This window comes from Bubalus bubalis, chromosome 6, assembly GCF_019923935.1.
Source record: "Bubalus bubalis isolate 160015118507 breed Murrah chromosome 6, NDDB_SH_1, whole genome shotgun sequence".
NCBI lineage: Eukaryota > Metazoa > Chordata > Mammalia > Artiodactyla > Bovidae > Bubalus > Bubalus bubalis.
This window is the reverse complement of record NC_059162.1, coordinates 117265695-117283304: the sequence shown is the minus strand read 5'-3', so window position 1 is coordinate 117283304 and position 17610 is coordinate 117265695. Positions and strand designations below refer to the sequence as shown.

General features: G+C 52.3%; 1 protein-coding gene across 9 annotated transcripts in view; it reads right to left on the bottom strand.

Annotated features, from left to right (window-relative positions):
- The window catches only part of TRAF3IP1 (TRAF3 interacting protein 1), a 61475-nt gene extending 53089 nt beyond the window's left edge, over window positions 1–8386 (bottom strand). Inside the window, exons 1-5 of one of the 9 annotated variants that reach the window (XM_044945368.2) lie at window positions 8105–8386; window positions 4187–4255; window positions 3668–3829; window positions 1814–1957; window positions 1324–1716 (exon numbers count right to left, since the gene is read on the bottom strand). In XM_044945368.2, the coding sequence (XP_044801303.2) occupies window positions 1324–1716; window positions 1814–1957; window positions 3668–3829; window positions 4187–4255; window positions 8105–8227 (891 nt within the window). In that variant the 5' untranslated portion in view covers window positions 8228–8386. The remainder of the gene's footprint in view (window positions 1–1323; window positions 1717–1813; window positions 1958–3667; window positions 3830–4186; window positions 4256–8104) is intronic. The other 8 variants (XM_044945367.2, XM_044945366.2, XM_044945372.2 and 5 more) reach the window with 8 other exon arrangements.
- Between the last annotated feature and the right edge of the window lie 9224 nt (window positions 8387–17610).

The window sequence follows — 17610 nt, the reverse complement described above, 5'->3', positions numbered from 1 at the left end:
GGGAGCAGGATCGGTCCCATTACCCTGTCTCAGATGCTCACTCAGTGCAGCACAGCCCGGGTGTCCACCCATAGCAGCAGGCACACCACCAGGAACCCCGGGACACATCACAGGGGGGACCCTGGGTCTGAAGGCCTGGACGGCAGAGAAGGTGCCCAGGCAGGGCACAGCAAAATGCACGAGAATGTCTGAGCGCCACAAAAACCCAGGTCAGAGGAAAAGACTTTCCTTAGACCCCATTTAGGGGAAGGCAATGGCACCCCACTCCAATGTTCTTGCCTGGAGAATCCCAGGGACGGGGGAGCCTGGTGGCTGCCATCTATGGGGTCACATAGAGTCAGACACGACTGAAGTGACTTAGCAGACCCCATTTAAACAGAGGCAAAAATGGGGGGGTGGGGGGTGGGGGCGAGGGGTATCTCAGTTTTACAACACGTACAGCATGGTGAGCTACCTCATGGTGAGGACTTCTGGACACTCCTGGGGGACCCCAAGGTTCCAGGCGGCACACTAACATTACCAACAGAACCACCAAAAAGACCAGCTTCCAGGCCTGGCGCTGGGCTGGTCCTAGGGGCCTGCTCACCTCCCAGAGCCACACCCCTGGGATGCCAAGTCACAAAACCAGATGGCCATCGCAGCAGAACAGAGTGGGGCTCAGCCTGGCCCCTCGCCACCTGCCACCCCCTAGGGTGGACCTTGAACTGGTCCAGACCTCGGCTTCCTCCTTCCCAGTGGCTGGAGAATTTCCAGGGCCTTGCCAGGACACTTCACAGTTATGCGACGTCCCCCAAGAACCAGAGTCCGCGACGCCAGCCCTGACAGGAGGCTTACCCTATCTACAGAGTCTCCAAAATAACCTGAACATCTAGGGAAACAACAACAAAAAACACTGCCTGAAACCAAACGAATTTGCTGGAAAATCCTAAATTTACCTGAGAACTTGAATTGACCAGGAATTCAGTAAGCTGGGGTCTCGCTGTACTGACCTGGCTAATGCCTCAGAGACTTAGAAAGCGGCCCTCACCCTGAATGCAGGCGGCCAGGCCCACAGCCCGGGGGGAGCCCCCCCACACAGAGGGCGGCCTAGGAACCGCTCACAAGGTCGCGGGGTCCGCGCTCCCAAGGAAAACACCCCGACACGCGTGCACGTGGCAGATAGCACCCTCGGGTTATGCAAGGACTCCGGGCTGGCCGTGATTTTAGGGGGGTGACATAAGAAATGCGGTTTCCCCGTCACAGGGCATCGAAACGCGGTGTGAATCTTAGCGAGGAGCCCGTGCCCTCTGCGGGCGGGCAGCGGAGCGGTCCCGGGGCGCGCACCTTCTTCTCGGGCCGGTCAAGCTCGCGGCTCCGCTCAGGCTCGGGGTCCCTGCAGAGCTCCCCGTTGCGCAGCCGCCTCCGCTCCCGCTCCCGCTCCTGCTCCCGCTCCTTGCCGCGCTCCTTCTCCTTCCCGCCCTGGCTCCTGCGCTCCGCGTCCTTGTCGGGCTCCCGGGGGCCGCGGTCCCGGTCCCTCTCCCTGTCCGGCCGCGCCCGGTTCTTGGCGCGCTCGCGGTGCTTGTCTCGCTCCGGCTCTTTATGTCTGTCTCGCTCATTCTCCTTGGCCTTGTCCTTGTCCCTTTCCTTCTCTCGGGGTTTGCTTTCTTCCTTTGGGTCCTCTTTCTGTTTCTGATCTCTGCTTGTACTTCTCTCGTTTAGTTCATAATTTCCTCTATCCTGGAAAATAAAAAGACAAGTAACAGCATCACTTACAAATTATCTACCTGAACCACAAAAGGCCCCGCTATTTTAGACACACGTAACCTGCGTTCACCTCTTTGTCTTTCTGGACCCTGGACTCGTCTTCCCTCACATTCTTATTATCCAGTTCCTGCGGTTTGGACGTCAGTGAGGGCCGTCCTTTCGTGTCCCCCTTCTCTCCGGCCAACACCCTCTTCACCGCGTCGTCACTGGAGAGCTGGTCCCAATGGGAGGAGAGAAAACGCAAGGTTGCAATGAAATCAGTACACTTAATACACAAGCGTCAGCAAAGACTGCTCATCAAATGGACTCTTTGTCTCCTAAAGGAAATGAATTTTATCACAGACAATGTACAGCATTGCCTAGAACTGTCCCCTCCAGCATTTCCAGTCCTTAACACCAGAGTCCACTCAAGCCAAGCGAACCCCACTTTCCTCCACCCAAGCTGCCAAGCATGGTCGTGTGTGCTGTCAAGGACTTCGAGCTGCCCCACACCTCTCACAGAGCCACAGAGGCCAGCCTAAGGAACGATCTCACTGGAGCCCCGTCAGATGCCAAAATCCCCTGGGCAGTCAGCGCCCCTGACTGCCCCCAGAGTCCCGGACACCTCGGTCAGGCTTCCCCCTTGCCCACACACTTCCTCTTTCCGCAAGCCTGTGCCGAGTGCCCGTCGCACGCCGGGAACTAGACCAAGGGCCAAGGCCATGCTGCGCACCAGCAAGACGGCCAAACACAACCACCAAGTCGGTGCAGTGTGCCAGGGGACCATGACGGGGACCCCGAGAGGAGCAGCCGACCCCACAGGCTGCGGGGAAGGCATCTCGGCCCTGAAAAACCGGCAGCGTGAGCGAGGGAGCAGGCAGGACAGGAGACCTGTAGGCAGGCAACAGGGGGCGCTGAGAGTCGAGGACCGGAGGGGCGGGGCTTCGCGAGGCGCCCGGGGCGGGGGCAGAGGATTCAGCAGGAATCACTTGTCAGATCGCTTCTGGAAAGGGAGCGTGGAGCAGGATCTGGGGCAGCTGAGTCGCCAAGCCTTGGACCCACCGGGCGGGGGTCTCCTGCGGCCCCAGTAGCCAGTCTGACCCCACTCCCCACTCCCTGCCTGCCGTGTGGGCTGGAGCCCGCCTCTGCCACCTCGGCAGCGCGGAAGGCGAGCCCCCGGCCTCCAGCCCATCACTTCCATCAAGGGCTGTGTTCGCCACGCCCCTGACAAAGGTCCAGCTCTGCTCCGCTGGGGGCTACTCAGATCCCAGGAAGGAGGAGAGTCCCAGGGAAGATCTCCTCCAACGGCCCCAGAGGGACGGCAAGGCCAGAGAGGCCCGGATTCCAGCCGGTGGTGAGGACCCCAGGAAATCCGGCCCCCTCACAAGCGCATGGGGTGGGTGGGTGGGTTGGTGGGTTTCTCAGAAGGCAGCAGAGCTCTGCATACACTCCTCTGGGGAGAGGGAGGGGAGGACGGGAAGCGGGAAGGGGGCTGGAAAGGCCGGCAGAGAACAGGGACACCCTGTAAATCTCACAGACGGAGAAAAACAGCTCCTCCGACCACTCCGGCCACCCCGGCCACCCGAGCTGGAAACAGTTACGGGCCCTGAAAGGGGGCCCAAGAGGAGAAGCAGCGCCGGGCTTCAGAGGCTGGGCGCGCAGCCTCCAGCCATGTGCCCCAGGCAGGCGCCCGAGGCGCCCCCACTGCACACCGACAGCTCGTGAAGCCTGCACCCGGTACTCGCTGGTCTGTTCACTGCAGAGCTTTACACCCTGGCTGATAACTCCCAGGCTCCAGGAGAGGGGGGATGGGACTGCGAGGACAGGGCTAACCCCCACTCCTCCAATGCTGCCCACTGCCCGGGGTGGCCCGCCTAGTTGCCCTCCCAGGCGTGTCACCCTCCCGGGTGTGCACAGCTCCCAGCTCTGGGGCGGGTGGCGCTACCTTGCTGAGACAGCACTTGCCAATTCTCTGCAGCAGCTCGTTGGTCCTCTCGGGCTCGTGCCCTGCCACGATCCGAGTTGGTTTCGCCAACAGCGGCTCTCCAGAGACAATGACCACCACGTCTATGGCCTTCTGCAGGAAGCTAATTTTTGCATCTTTATCCTGAAAGATATCCATTTGAAACACCGATATTAAAATATTTGAAAAAGAGCTTGCACTATCCTGAGCACGTTCAACAGGCCCAGTTTCCTGTTTGGACAAAAAGCTGTTTTTAGGTGTGTGTCGGATTTAGAACTCCTGACGCTTTATTCCCACTACCACCAAATAAAAGTTTGGTGATGGGCTAGCACCCACCTGCGGAACACTAGCTGTGTTTCTGAAGGCTGTCATAGCGTGCCATGCAGCTGCTGGAGGAAGCTGAGGTGAGGAGAGTGCTAGGCACTCCCGGAGCCACCAGCCTCGTGCTCCAGCCCCAGAGCACAGCTTCTGAAGTCCCCGGGGAGAGCACCTCCCACCTACCTTGACATTGTCGGACTTCATCTCGACATCCGTGTAGAGGCCCTTCATGAAGCCAGTCATCCTGATCACCTTCAAAAGAAAAGTCGAGGCCACGGTTGGCACCCCAGGACAGCCCGGGGCTCAGCCGTGCCCACCACCCCACACTGAGGGCACCAGGCTCTGTCCACACCCAGCCATCCTCCATCTGCTGATATGACACGCATTCCAGCGTCTACCATGTGCGGGGACCTCGTCCTAGGCAGAGTCCGCCTGATCCTCATGGAAGTCAATCTGGCTGCAAGGACAGGTAAACACGACGGACCTGCAGGGTGCTAAGTGAGCACAGGATCTCCCCTGATCCAAGTGCAGGACGGCCCAGGGTGTCTGGGAACACTTCCAGGAGCAAAGCCTATCCAAGCTGAGACTGGAGAAGAACTGGGGGAGCATGTGCCAGGCCAGAGAAACAGTCCCACAAGGTCCAGGGCCAAGCAGGTCCGTTCAAGGGGCAGATGGCCTTTGACAGGAGGGGCCTAAGGCCAGGGAGCCAGCAGGGGCCTGACCCAGGTGGCCTTCAAAGCCATTAGGAAATACAGACTCAGCCTCAGGACCACATGGAGGCCCCGAGAGGTCCAAAAGCAGAAACAGGCATCTTTTGAGGGTCACCCACAGCAGTGGAAAGCAAGGATCTGGGGAAGAAAGGGGACTTGCTGGCCTGGGTTTCTCCGCACCACTGCATCAATCGCTTCCTGGGACCCTGCAGGGGGGTCTGGGGGGAGGGAGTGGTCTGTTGCCACATCACCTTTTTTTGCTCCCCTCACCACTCCCTCTCCCCAGTCAACCTGGACCTCCCAGCTACCCCTCAGTCAGGTTTGGTGATGCTTTCTGCCCCTCCCCACCCCCAGACACACCAGGGTCCTCTCAGACCACTGGTTCTCCTGTGGCAGGTCACTATAAAGTCAATGCAATGGGTAGCAGTAAGCCCATTTTTACAAAATAAAACCGATCGGAAAATATCAGACTGCATTCGTATGTGGTAAGGATGAATATGCCTATAAGTGTGTGTCCTGGCAGATATAAAGAGTACTTATTACCATAAGACATGCTTTAAAAAAAAAGACAAGACAGTGGCCCACTAATACCAAGTTCCTTCTTTAAGACCAAGAGACAACTGGCTAGCTATACTTCTCAAACCGCTCAACAGGTGTGCTGTTATTTCCCCTGATAAGACAGGTAGAACATTACGAGTTGTTGTTCGGTCATTAAGTTGTGCCGGACTCTGCAACCCCACGACTGCAGCACGCCAGGCTTTCCTGTATGAAGCGGAATATTAAGAGCATCTAATATTCCTAGAATTTCTTCATTTTGCTCCTTTTGAGGTTTTTCTAGTGTGCTGATAGTGTAAACTTGTGAGCAATCATTACAAGAGGCATTAATTTCACAGGATCAATGCTTCAAGTTATGAAAGATACGGAGTTAGCTTAGCAGTAACTAAAACTCTAAAATATGGCGATTTGAACACTATACTCAGGGGTAGTAAACAATTTGGCTAAGAGAATCGCCATGTATTATTTGAAAACGCTTTCCGTATGTCAGTTGTTCTAACATCTTTATCAAATAAGTGAAAATTAACATACTTATCTTTACACAGGTAGAGAAATTACTTTTGACCGTCAGTTCAGTTCAGTCAGTTGTGTCCGACTCTTTGTGACCCCATGAATTGCAGCACACCAGGCCTCCCTGTCCATCACCAACTCCCAGAATTCACCCAAACTCTTGTCCATCGAGTCGGTGATGCCATCTAGCCATCTCATCCTCTGTTGTCCCCTTTTCCTCCTGCCCCCAATCCCTCCCAGCATCAGAGTCTTTTCCAATGAGTCAACTCTTCGCATGAGGTGGCCAAAGTATTGGAGTTTCAGCTTTAGCATCAGTCCTTCCAAAGAACACCTAGAACTGATCTTTAGAATGGACTGGTTGGATCTCCTGGCAGTCCAAGGGACTCTCAAGAGTCTTCTCCAACACCACAGTTCAAAAGCATCAATTCTTTGGTGCTCAGCTTTCTTCACAGTCCAACTTTTGACCTTAGATTAGCAAAAAAGCAGACCAGTGGATCCCAATGGAGAACACGGAACTCCTTCCCCACAGTCTAGCTACCTGGCAACGGAGTCAATTCCTGCCTGAACTCTCCTCCCCTTTCCAACCTTGCAGGAGGTGGGGACAGCAGCCACCATGATCCCACACCAGGACCCACAGAAAGATGTAGCCCCCCCAGCCTCTTTCCTGGCTTTCTGGTTTCAGTGAGCAAACAGGACTAACACAGAAAATCAAAGTGTCCGGCTGGGGCAGCAACCGGTGTGATCAGCCACTCACCTCCTGGCTAAGTGACTGGATTCCTCCTGGGTCAGAGGATACCACCTGCCCATTTCACAGGAAGAGGTGAGGCCACTCAAGGCCTGGCTCCCCCTAGAGGCTCCCTACACAGCCCTGTCCCACCAGGCTCTCCACACAGCCTTGTCCCTTCCCCAGACACTGTCCAGGGCAGTCTAGGTGCTGCACTAGCTTAGGAGGAGAACAAGGAGGCCAGTCAAGATAGCCCTGGGGATGTGGGTCGGTTTTGAGAGTTTTAAGCACAGCTTATAAGCACAGAGAGGTCCATATCATAAGCTAAGCGAGCAAAGACAAGTAAAGCACGTTTGTGGAAGAGTAAGATACTGAACCTGTTGGAAGGATCGAGAAGTGAAGTTTAAGGACCAACATGGGCAAGAGTAGGAGCCCGGGACACCTGCAAGGTGAACCTGATTCCTGAAGCCCAGAGAGCACGCCGGGGTTCCCAAAGGCACCGCACACTCGGGCGCACCATGGAAATGGGTGCTGACACTGGAGTCACAGGAGCCGTGACTGACTCCATTCAGCACTGAGTGTTCGCTGTGCACCTTCTGTGTACTGTGCCCGGGATGTGCCAACAAACAAGTCTCCGTCACTCAGGAACCGTCCAGCCAGCGGGCAAGAGAGTGAGACAACTAATCTCAAGGCATGCTCTGCCATCGATCAGCAAATACAGCCCTGCTCTTTTATAGTTATATCCTTCCAGGTCCCCCAACAACCACCTTCAATAAGTCCACCCACAGGCATTGATTAAACATCCAATATGGGGAAGAGCTGACTCATTGGAAAAGACCTTGATGCTGGGAGGGATTGGGGGCAGGAGAAGGGGACGACAGAGGATGAGATGGTTGGATGGCATTACCGACTCAATGGACATGAGTTCGAACAAGCTCCGGGAGATGGCGAAGGACAGGGAAGCCTGGCGGTGCTGCATGCAGTCCATGGGGTTGCGAAGAGTCGGACAGGACTTAGCGACAGAACAACAATAGGGTGACCACAGCAGGAGCAGGTGGAGGGAAACTTGGGTGGGGCGCTAAGAAAAAAATAATGTCCGTCTCCTGGGATTTGTAAACACTCTCCATCTGCCAGACGCTGCAAGGGAAAAAGAGTCTCAGAAACAGCCCTGCCAGGCTGAGTGGAAGATCTGCTCTAAGAAGAGTAGGGCAGGACGGAAGACATAAGAATGCTCCCCAAGAGCCGGGACACTCCCGGGAAAGGTGGCCCAGGGGATCATCCGTCCCGCCGAGGCCGGGCTCCTCGGGCAGGGTCAGCGCTCGGCGACGCGAGGTCCGATCCCGACGCCAGCTTTGGTCCGAACCCCCCAGCCCCCGCCCCCCGACTCCCGCCCCAACACCGACCGCCAATCCGCATCCCGGAACCCGGACCCCGACCCCCACATGGGCCCCGACCCCCGGACCTGCACACTAGCCCGCACCCCGACACCCCAGATGGGCCCCGACCCCCGGACCTGCACGCTAGCTCGCACCCCGGCCCGCACCCGGTCCGCGCACGGGGACCCGGCCCAGACCGCAGTTCCGATCCCGGCCCGGCGCTCACCTCCGTGATGATGTCGTGCAGGTAGCGGAACGGGGGCTTGTTCAGCAGCTTCTCGGTCAGCGGCGGCCTCCGGATCACCTTGCCCAGAGCCTCCTGCGTCCGCTTCACCACCGCCGCGTTCATGGCCGCGCCCCGCCGGCCGCAGAGCCTAAGCCCGGCTCCCGGGCCGCCGCCGGCCCCGCCGCCGCCGCAGCTGCCCGCTCCGGCCTCGACGCGCCGCTCGGGTTCCCATCCCACAGTGCACCGGAGTCCGCCCAGGCGCGTGCGCCGGGCCGCGGCCCTCGGTCGCCAGGGGTGGCGCGGCCTTAGCAACGGACGCGCCGCGGGGCCCCGCCCCCTGCTCGGCTGCGCGCGCACGCGGAGGCGCCGACGTGGGTGGGGCTACGTGCCCGCGGAGTGACAGCGCCCAGGCCCCGCCCCTCCAAGCCACCGCTCAAGGAAGAAGCTTCTCCGCGCGCGACTGAGGAAAGCGCCAGAGGACTGGGCGACGGCCACAGCGCTTCCAGGATTCCCGGTGCCTTTTCCTCAGGTTTAAGGCGGACTGGACTGAGTGCTCTCGAAAGACATGCCCTTTTCTGTATGCTACTTAATACGGCTTCCTGAGCGAGTACTAGCAGCAGAGACATTACTTTGCCAACAAAGGTCCGTCGACTCAAAGCTATGGTTTTTCCAGTATTCATGTACGGATGTGAGAGTTGGACTCTAAAGAAAGCTGAGCGCGGAAGAATCGATGCTTTTGAACTGTGGTGTTGGAAAAGACTCTTAAGAGTCCCTTGGACTGCAAGGAGATCAAACCAGTCCATCCTGAAGGAAATCAGTCCTGAATATTCATTGGAAGGACTGATGCTGAAGCTGAAACTCCAATATTTTGGCCACCTGATATGAAGAACTGACTCATTTGAAAAGATCCTGGTTCTGGGAAAGATTGAAGGCAGGAGGAGAAGGGTATGACAGGCTGAGATGGTTGGATGGCATCACTGACTCAATGGACATGAGTTTGAGTAAGGTCTGGGAGTTGGTGATGGACAGGGAGGCCTGGCGTGCTGCTGTCCATGGGGTCACAAAGAGTCGGACACGACTGAGTGACTGTAATGAACTGAGTGAGTAACTTCTTTTCCCTGAGTCTCTGTTTCTATAAAGCAGGAGAATCTGTGCCAGCCTACCTAACTCCCAGGGAGGTGAGGACCAAACGATATGCCAGGGCTCTGTAACCAGCACAAAGCCACACCCTTGTTCTACCGGGTGTTCGTGGTTGTGTCCCATCTGTCTTCCGTCCACCACGCACAGGCTCGCAGTAGATCCTTTCCACGCTTTGTGGTCTCTTTTTTAGTTCTTCTCTTGGATACCTTTGGGCTTCCCTGGTGGCTCAGATGATAAAGAACACCTGCAGTGCAGGAGACCTGGGTTTAGTCCCTGGGTTTGGAAGATCCCTCGAAGAGGACATGGCAACCCACTCCAGTATTCTGGCCTGGAGCATCCACATGGACAGGGAAGCCTGGCGGGCTGCAGTCCATGGGGTCGCAAAGAGTCCCACATGACTGAGCGATTAAGCATGATGGATACCTTTATAGTTTTTATTTACATTCATTTTTGCCATTTTCAAAGTGCTCCATGCTTTATGTGTTCTTTGCTTACGATGTATCTACATGTGGAGTTTTTAACTTAAAATTTATATCTGATTATTATTGACATTCAATAAAATTCACCCATTTTAAGTGTAGAGACTGATGCATTTTGGTAATTATATACAGTTATGCTACCACCACCACCACCACAATCAAGATACAGAATATTTCCAGCACCCTAACACATTTTCTCCTGCTCATTTGCAGTTCATCTCCTCCCCCACGAGCCCTAGGCAACTGCAATTGTCATTATAACCATGCCCATCAAAAGATGAACGGATAAAGATGTGGTACATATACACAATGGAATGTTCAGTTCAGTTCAGTTCAGTCGCTCAGTCATGTCCGACTCTTTGTGACCGCATGAATCTCAACACGCCAGGCCTCCCTGTCCATCACCAACTCTCGGAGTTCACTCAGACTCATGTCCATTGAGTCGGTGATGCCATCCAGCGATCTCATCCTCTGTTGTCCCCTTCTCCTCCTGCCCTTAATCCCTCCCAGCATCAGAGACTTTACTCAGCCGTAAAAGGGAACACATTTGAGTCCGTTCTAATGAGGTGGATGAACCTAGACCCTATTAAACAGAGTGAAGTAAGTCAGAAAGAGAAAGATAAATATTATATTCTAGAACTAACATCCAAAAAAGATGTCCTTTTCATTATAGGGGACTGGAATGCAAAAGTAGGAAGTCAAGAAACACCTGGAGTAACAGGCAAATTTGGCCTTGGAGTACAGAATGAAGCAGGGCAAAGGCTAACAGAGTTTTGTGAAGACAACGTATTGGTCATAGCAAACACCCTCTTCCAACAACACAAGAGAAGACTCTACACATGGACATTACCAGATGGTCAATACCAAAATAAGATTGGTTATATTCTTTGTAGCCAAAGATGAAGAAGCTCTATACAGTCAGCAAAAATGAGACTAGGAGCTGACTGTGGCTCAGATCATGAACTCCTTATTGCCAAATTCAGAATTAAATTGAAGAAAGTAGGTGAAACCACTAGACCATTCAGGTATGACCTAAATCAAATCCCTTACAATTAAACAGTGGAAATAAGAAATAGATTTAAGGGACTAGGTCTAATACAGTGCCTGATGAACTATGGATGGAGGTTCGTGACATTGTACAGGAGACAGGGATCAAGACCATCCCCAAGAAAAAGAAATGCAAAAAAGCAAAATGGCTGTCTGAGGAGGCCTTACAAATAGCTGTGAAAAGAAGAGATGTGAAAGGCAAAGGAGAAAAGGAAAGATATACCTGTGTGAATGCAGAGTTCCAAAGAATAGCAAGGAGAGATAAGAAAGCCTTCCTCAGTGATCAGTGCAAAGAAATAGAGGAAAACAATAAAATGGGAAAGACCAGAGATCTCTTCAAGAAAATTAGAGATACCAAGGCAATATTTCATGCAAAGATGGGCTCAATAAAGGACAGAAATTTTATGGACCTAACAGAAGCGGGCGATGGCACCCCACTACAGTCTTCTTGCCTGGAAAATCCCATGGGCGGAAGAGCCTGGAAGGCTGCAGTCCATGGGGTCGCTCAGAGTCGGACACGACTGAAACGACTTAGCAGCAGCAGCAGCAGCAGCAGCAGCAACAGAAGCAGAAGATATTAAGAAGAGGTGGCAAGAATACACAGAAGAACTGTACAAAAAGATCTTCACTACCCAGATAATCGTATGATCACTCACTTACAGCTAGACATCCTGGAATGCAAAGTCAAGTGGGCCTTAGGAAGCATCACTACGAACAAAGCTAGTGGAGGTGATGGAATTCCAGTTGAGCTATTTCAAATCCTAGAAGGTGAGGCTGTGAAAGTGCTGCACTCAATATGTCAGCAAATTTGGGAAACTCAGCAGTGGCCACAGGACTGGAAAAGGTCAGTTTTCATTCCAATCCCAAAGAAAGGCAATGCCGAAGAATGCTCAAACTACTGCACAATTGCACTCATCTCACACGCTAGTAAAGTAATGCTCAAAATTCCCCAAGCCAGGCTTCAACAGTATGTGAACCATGAACTTCCAGATGTTCAAGCTGGTTTTAGAAAAGGCAGAGGAACCAGAGATCAAATTGCCAACATCTGCTGGATCATGGAAAAAGCAAGAGAGTTCCAGAAAAACATCTATTTCTGCTTTATTGACTATGCCAAAGCCTTTGACTGTGTGGATCACAATAAACTGTGGAAAATTCTTCAAGAGATGGGAATACCAGCCCACCTGACCCACCTCTTGAGAAATCTGTATGCAGGTCAGGAAGAAATAGTTAGAACTGGACATGGAACAGCAGACTGGTTCCAATAGGGAAAGGAGTACATCAAGACTATATATTGTCACCCTGCTTATTTGACTTATATACAGAGTACATCATGAGAAACGCTGGGCTGGAAGAAGCACAAGCTGGAATCAAGATTGCTGGGAGAAATATCAATAACCTCAGATATGCAGATGACACCACCCTTATGGCAGAAAGTGAAGAAAAACTAAAGAGCCTCTTGATGAAAGTGAAAGAGGAGAGTGAAAAAGTTGGTTTAAAGCTCAGCATTCAGAAAACTAAGATCATGGCATCTGGTCCCATTACTTCATGGCAAATAGATGGGGAATCAGTGGCAAACTTTATTTTTGGGGGCTCCAAAATCACTGTAGATGGTGACTGCAGCCATGAAATTAAAAGACCCTTGCTCCTTGGAAGAAAAGCTATGACCACCCTAGACAGCATATTAAAAAGCAGAGACATTACTTTGCCAACAAAGGTCCGACTAGTCAAGGCTATGGTTTTTCCAGTAGTCATGTATGGATGTGAGAGTTGGACTGTGAAGAAAGCTGAGTGCCAAAGAATTGATACTTTTGAACTGTAGTGTTGGAGAAGACTCTTAAGGGTCCCTTGGACTGCAACCAGTCCATCCTAAAGGAAATCAGTCCTGAATATTCATTGGAAGGACTGGTGTTGAAGCTGAAACTCCAATACTTTGGCCACCTGATGAGAAGAAGTGACTCATTTAACAAGACCCTGATGCTGGAAAAGATTGAAGGCCGGAGGAGAAGGGGACGACAGAGGATGAGATGGTTGGATGGCATCACCGACTCAATGGACATGAGTTTGGGTAAACTCCGGGAGATGGTGATGGACAGGGTGGTCTGGCATGCAGTCTATGTGGTCACAAAGAGTCGGACATGACTGAACGACTGAACTCAACTGAATACATATATATGGAATCTAGAAAAATGGTACCAAAGAATTTATTTGCAGGGCAGTAATGGAGGAAACAGACACAGAGAACAGACTTACGGACATGGGGCGAGGGGAGGAGAGGGTGAGATGTATGGAAAGAGTAGCATGGAAACTTACATTACCATATGTAAAATAGATAGCCAACAGAAATTTGCTGTATGGCTCGGGAAACTCAAGCAGGGGCTCTGTATCAACCTAGAGGGGTGGGATGGGAAGGGAGATGGGAGGGAGGTTCAAAAGGGAGGGGATTATATGTATACCTATGGCTGATTCATGTTGAGGTTTGACAGAAAAAAAAAACAAAATTCTGTAAAGCAATTATCCTTCAAGAAAAATCATTTTTTTTGAAAAGCCCATGCCTTTTCTAGTGTGCTGAGTCATCTCTGACTCTACGACTGCCTGGGCTATTGCCCTCCCATCACCCCACCACCCGCCGGCTCTTCTGTCCATGGAATTTTCCAGGCAAGAATGGAGCAGGTTGCCGTTTCCTGTTCCAGGTGATCTTCCCTACTTATGGGTGGAACCCTAGTCTCCTGCGTCTTCTGCATCGGCAGGCAGATTCTTTACCACTGTGCCACCTGGGAAGCCCTGTCTTTTCTAGGGTTTCATATAAATAGAATCATGCAGTACACAGTCTTTTGTGTTTAATTCTTTCTCTTATAATGTTTTGAGATTCATTCGTATGTCATTCCTTTTGGCAGCTGAGTAGAATTCCATAGTACAGTTTAGTTATCTGTTTACCAGTTGATGGACATTTGAGTTGCCTGTAGCTTTTTATTTTTGTGACTAATACTACTAAGACCATTCACATACAAGTTTTCACATAAACATCGTTTTCATTTCTCTTGGATAAATACCTAGGAATAGGACTGCTGGCCTATATGGTGTGTGTGTGTGCACGTGTGCGTGTGCATGTGCATGAAGAATATGCGCAACCTTATAAAATCCTACCATCCTGGTTTTAAAGGGGGCTGCACCAGTTTTCATTCCCGTTAGCAACAGATGGGCTTCCCAAGTAGTGCCAATGGTCAAGAATCTGCACGCTAGTGCAGGAGACACAAGAAATATGGATTCGATCCCTGGGTCAGGAAGGTTCCCTAGAGTAGGAAATGGCAACCCGCTCCAGTATTCTTGCCTAGAAAATTCCACGGACAGAGGAGCCTGGCAGGCTACAGTCCATGGGGTCGCAGAGGGTCTGACATGACTGAGTGGACATGCACACACACACAGCAACACGTGGGATTTCAGCTGCCCCTCGCCCCTAGCGACACCTGATGCCAGTCTCTTTAATTCTAGTGATTCTAGTATGTATGTAATGTTATCTTAGTATGATTTTAATTTGCATTTATCTAGTGATTACTGATTCTGAGCACTTTTCATGTACTTATTGGACATTGATATATATCTGGTGAAGAGAGCCCAGCAAATATCATTTAGGCATTTATTAAATAACTGCTGGGTGCTGAGTGCTATAGATCCTGGAGAGTTTTACAAGTGGGCTGGCTGTTAGAGACTTTACTGAGAGGCTGAGAGAAGCCTAAGAGTTGACAGCCCACGAGGGAAGGCAATCAATAACTGCCCGTGTAGAACTACTCCATGGTCCATGGGGAAGAAAGTTCCCGGAGAACCACACTCTCAGATTTCCTCCTGAGTGGCCCTCGGTTAACCCTGCTTCCCAACTTCCAGGTCCACCCCTTGGCCAGAATGCTTCCATCCTCTGAAACCTGCCTTATCAAATCTCCCTGTCTCCCAGGAAACCCCACTCTCTACCCATGGAGGCTGTTGTCTTCCCTTCCATTCCCTCTCTCCCAGCAGTACATTTCCTGGAGTCTGGGTCCTTCAGGCCAAACTTTAATCCCAAAGCCTCGGCAGAGCAGTCCCCTGTGGCATCCAGCGCGTTGGTCCCTTGGGTGATGGTGTTCACTGTGAACTAAGCTCCATCCAGGGCTCCCAGATTCCAGCTGTTCTCCGGATTGTCCATACACTTGGCTTTATCACACACACATCCTCCTTCCCCAAAACAAACCTTCCTTCTTAAACAGTCCATCGAGCCCCTTAAAGAAGAATAAAATAGTTTCCCAAACCGCCTCTTATCTCGAAGCATCGTCACCCACACTGATACTAATAATTCACACGACAGTGACGAACGATATTCACCCCCTTCCTTCCCCTTCCCCGCCTCAGGGGGGTCACCCCTGAAAGTCTGTTATTAAAAGGGAAGCCATTGTGAGACTGTGCGCTTCTTCTTGGCTGGGCCCTTAGTTCATGATGGCTGGCCCAATGCTCTGAGGTGATTAGGCCCTTAGACAAGGATGCAGCCCCTCCCTGCCCTCCAGGTGTTAGGGGCAGAGAAGGGGCATCCCTGGCACTGGGTGCCAGGTGGAGCTCCTCTGGGGCCGCTCCGGAAGCAAAGGGCGCTGTAGAGTCTGAGAGCTGGAGCGTCCCACCCAGGCCTCTCCCCCTGTGTGCTCCCTGTGGCCAAGCTGGGAGCCCCCTCCTCTGAGCTTTGAACCCCAGCTGTGGTTGTCCTGAGCAGGATGGGGCAAAGGGGGCACTCAGGGAGGCCTCTGACCCCAAGCACCCAGCCTTCTCAACAGACACTCCCCAGCCTCATGCCCAGAAAATCCACGCTGGGCGGAATCCTCCTCTGAGCCCCGGAGCAGGCAGGGCCGCTGTGGCCAGTTACCAACTGGTCTGAGGAGTAGAGGGGCAGGAGTGACTGTGGAGAGCCCTCTGGCCCTCAGGGCCCACCAAGGAGCCCAGCCAGTGCCACCTGAGGGGAGTCCTGGCTCCAATTTCTCCCACAACCTGGGGACAGCAAGTGGCCTTCCAGGCTGAGGAGGCCTCACAGGGGCCCGAGGTCACAGGTCCTGCTACTTCTGTGAGGCCACAAGAGAGGGTGTGAGATCTGAGAAGGTCTGGGACCAGGAAGCAGGCTTGCCTCACTCCACTGAGGGCCTGTCCCCGGGGAGCTGGCTGTGGAGTGGACATGAGTCCCTGCGTGTCGTGTCCTTAACGCTGTCCCTAGGCGAGTCCACACCCCCACCCCAAAGACAAGCTGGCCCTGGGGTAGCAGGGCTAGCGATACAGCTAAGGACTCCGGAACAACAACAAGAAAAGAGACCTGGAACCAGGGCCTCGGGAATGGGGGAGGGAGGAGAAAGGGGTGGGAGGCCAGCCTGGAGCCCCCAGTTCTGGGAGCTGGCTGCAGGGGTTGGGGGGGAGGTGTCTGTAACCTGAATTCCCTCTAAGCTCCTCAGAGTCATGAAAGGATTAAAGAAAAAGGCAGGGAACATTTTTTTTTAAAAGTGTCATTCACAACAAAAGATAATTGATTAAATATCAATAACTCGAGAAAATAACAGCTGAGAAAGTGTTTGAAACATAAAAGCCTGGCAGGACATGCTTCTGAAATCAGCAATGTCTGAAAGAATGAATGAGATAGCCATGGCCATGACTCACCCTGGGAGAGAAAGTCCACAAAGCAAGGTGGCTTCCAGCCCCACCTCCCCTTGCCCGAGAGGCGAACATTCCTAGAGACAAAGGCCCACAGAGGTACAGAGGCACGACCTCTGAGCTGCACATCTGAGAAGAGCCCAGAATGTAGGTCAGCCAGAGACAGGTACCAGGACAGAAGTGGCCGGAGCCTGGGGACAGCCTCCCCAGGCCTGGGGCCCCGACAGGCTCAGAAGAGCAGGCATCAGTCTGTATGGCCAGCCAGGCGCCTCGCTGTGTACTCCAGCGTCGAAACTGACATCATTCTGTGAAACCCGAAGGGCCTGCCTAGAAGGCGTTGCCCCCTCCTCTCCAAGTGAGCCTGGAGACAACACCTTTTATCTGTTCCTAAGCTTCTAGGATCATTTCTGCCCCAGGACCTTGGTGACTTGCAGGTCCTTTCAGCTGAATAACACTCATGCCCCAGATCCTCATGTGGCGGCATCCTTGCCATTGTCTGGGTCTCAGAGATGGCGAAAGTAAACCATGTCTGGGACTTGCCTGGCGATCCAGTGGTTAAGACTGTGCACTTCCAATGCAGGGGCTCGGGTTCCATCCTTGGTTGGGGAGCTCAGATCCCACAGGGCACATGGCATGGCCAAAAAATAAAACATAAACAAAAAAAGTACACCACATGGGAACGCTCCAGCCAGTTATCTTGATTTTCTTCAAAGCACTTATCACTCTCTGGAAATAATTTTTTATTCATATCTGCCTTTTTGTTTTCTGTCTTCTCTCCCACACAATCACCCCCAGAAAGTGAGTTCCTTGATACAGGTCGATTTGCTCAGCCCTGAATCCCTATACTTACTTCCACACTGTCAGACATACGTAATACTCAATACCTGTTTGCCAAATGCTGAATAGATTATGCTGTTAGTGCAATGGCTTTTTCCTAAGGGCTCTTAATAATATGGTTTAATTATACCACAAGTTTAAATGAAAAAACCAAAGTAAGGTGTTACATAGACAATATGATCTCAGTTATGTGAAGTGTCTCCTATGCGAGTGTGTGAATAAGTCCAGCGGTTTCAAGGTTTCAGACGTGATCTTGGAGTTGGGGTCATGGGACATTTCCTCTGCTTCTTTGTACTTCATTGTGATTTAGATGTATTTCTCAATAAATAATAGTTTTTCGATCAAAAAAAGTTA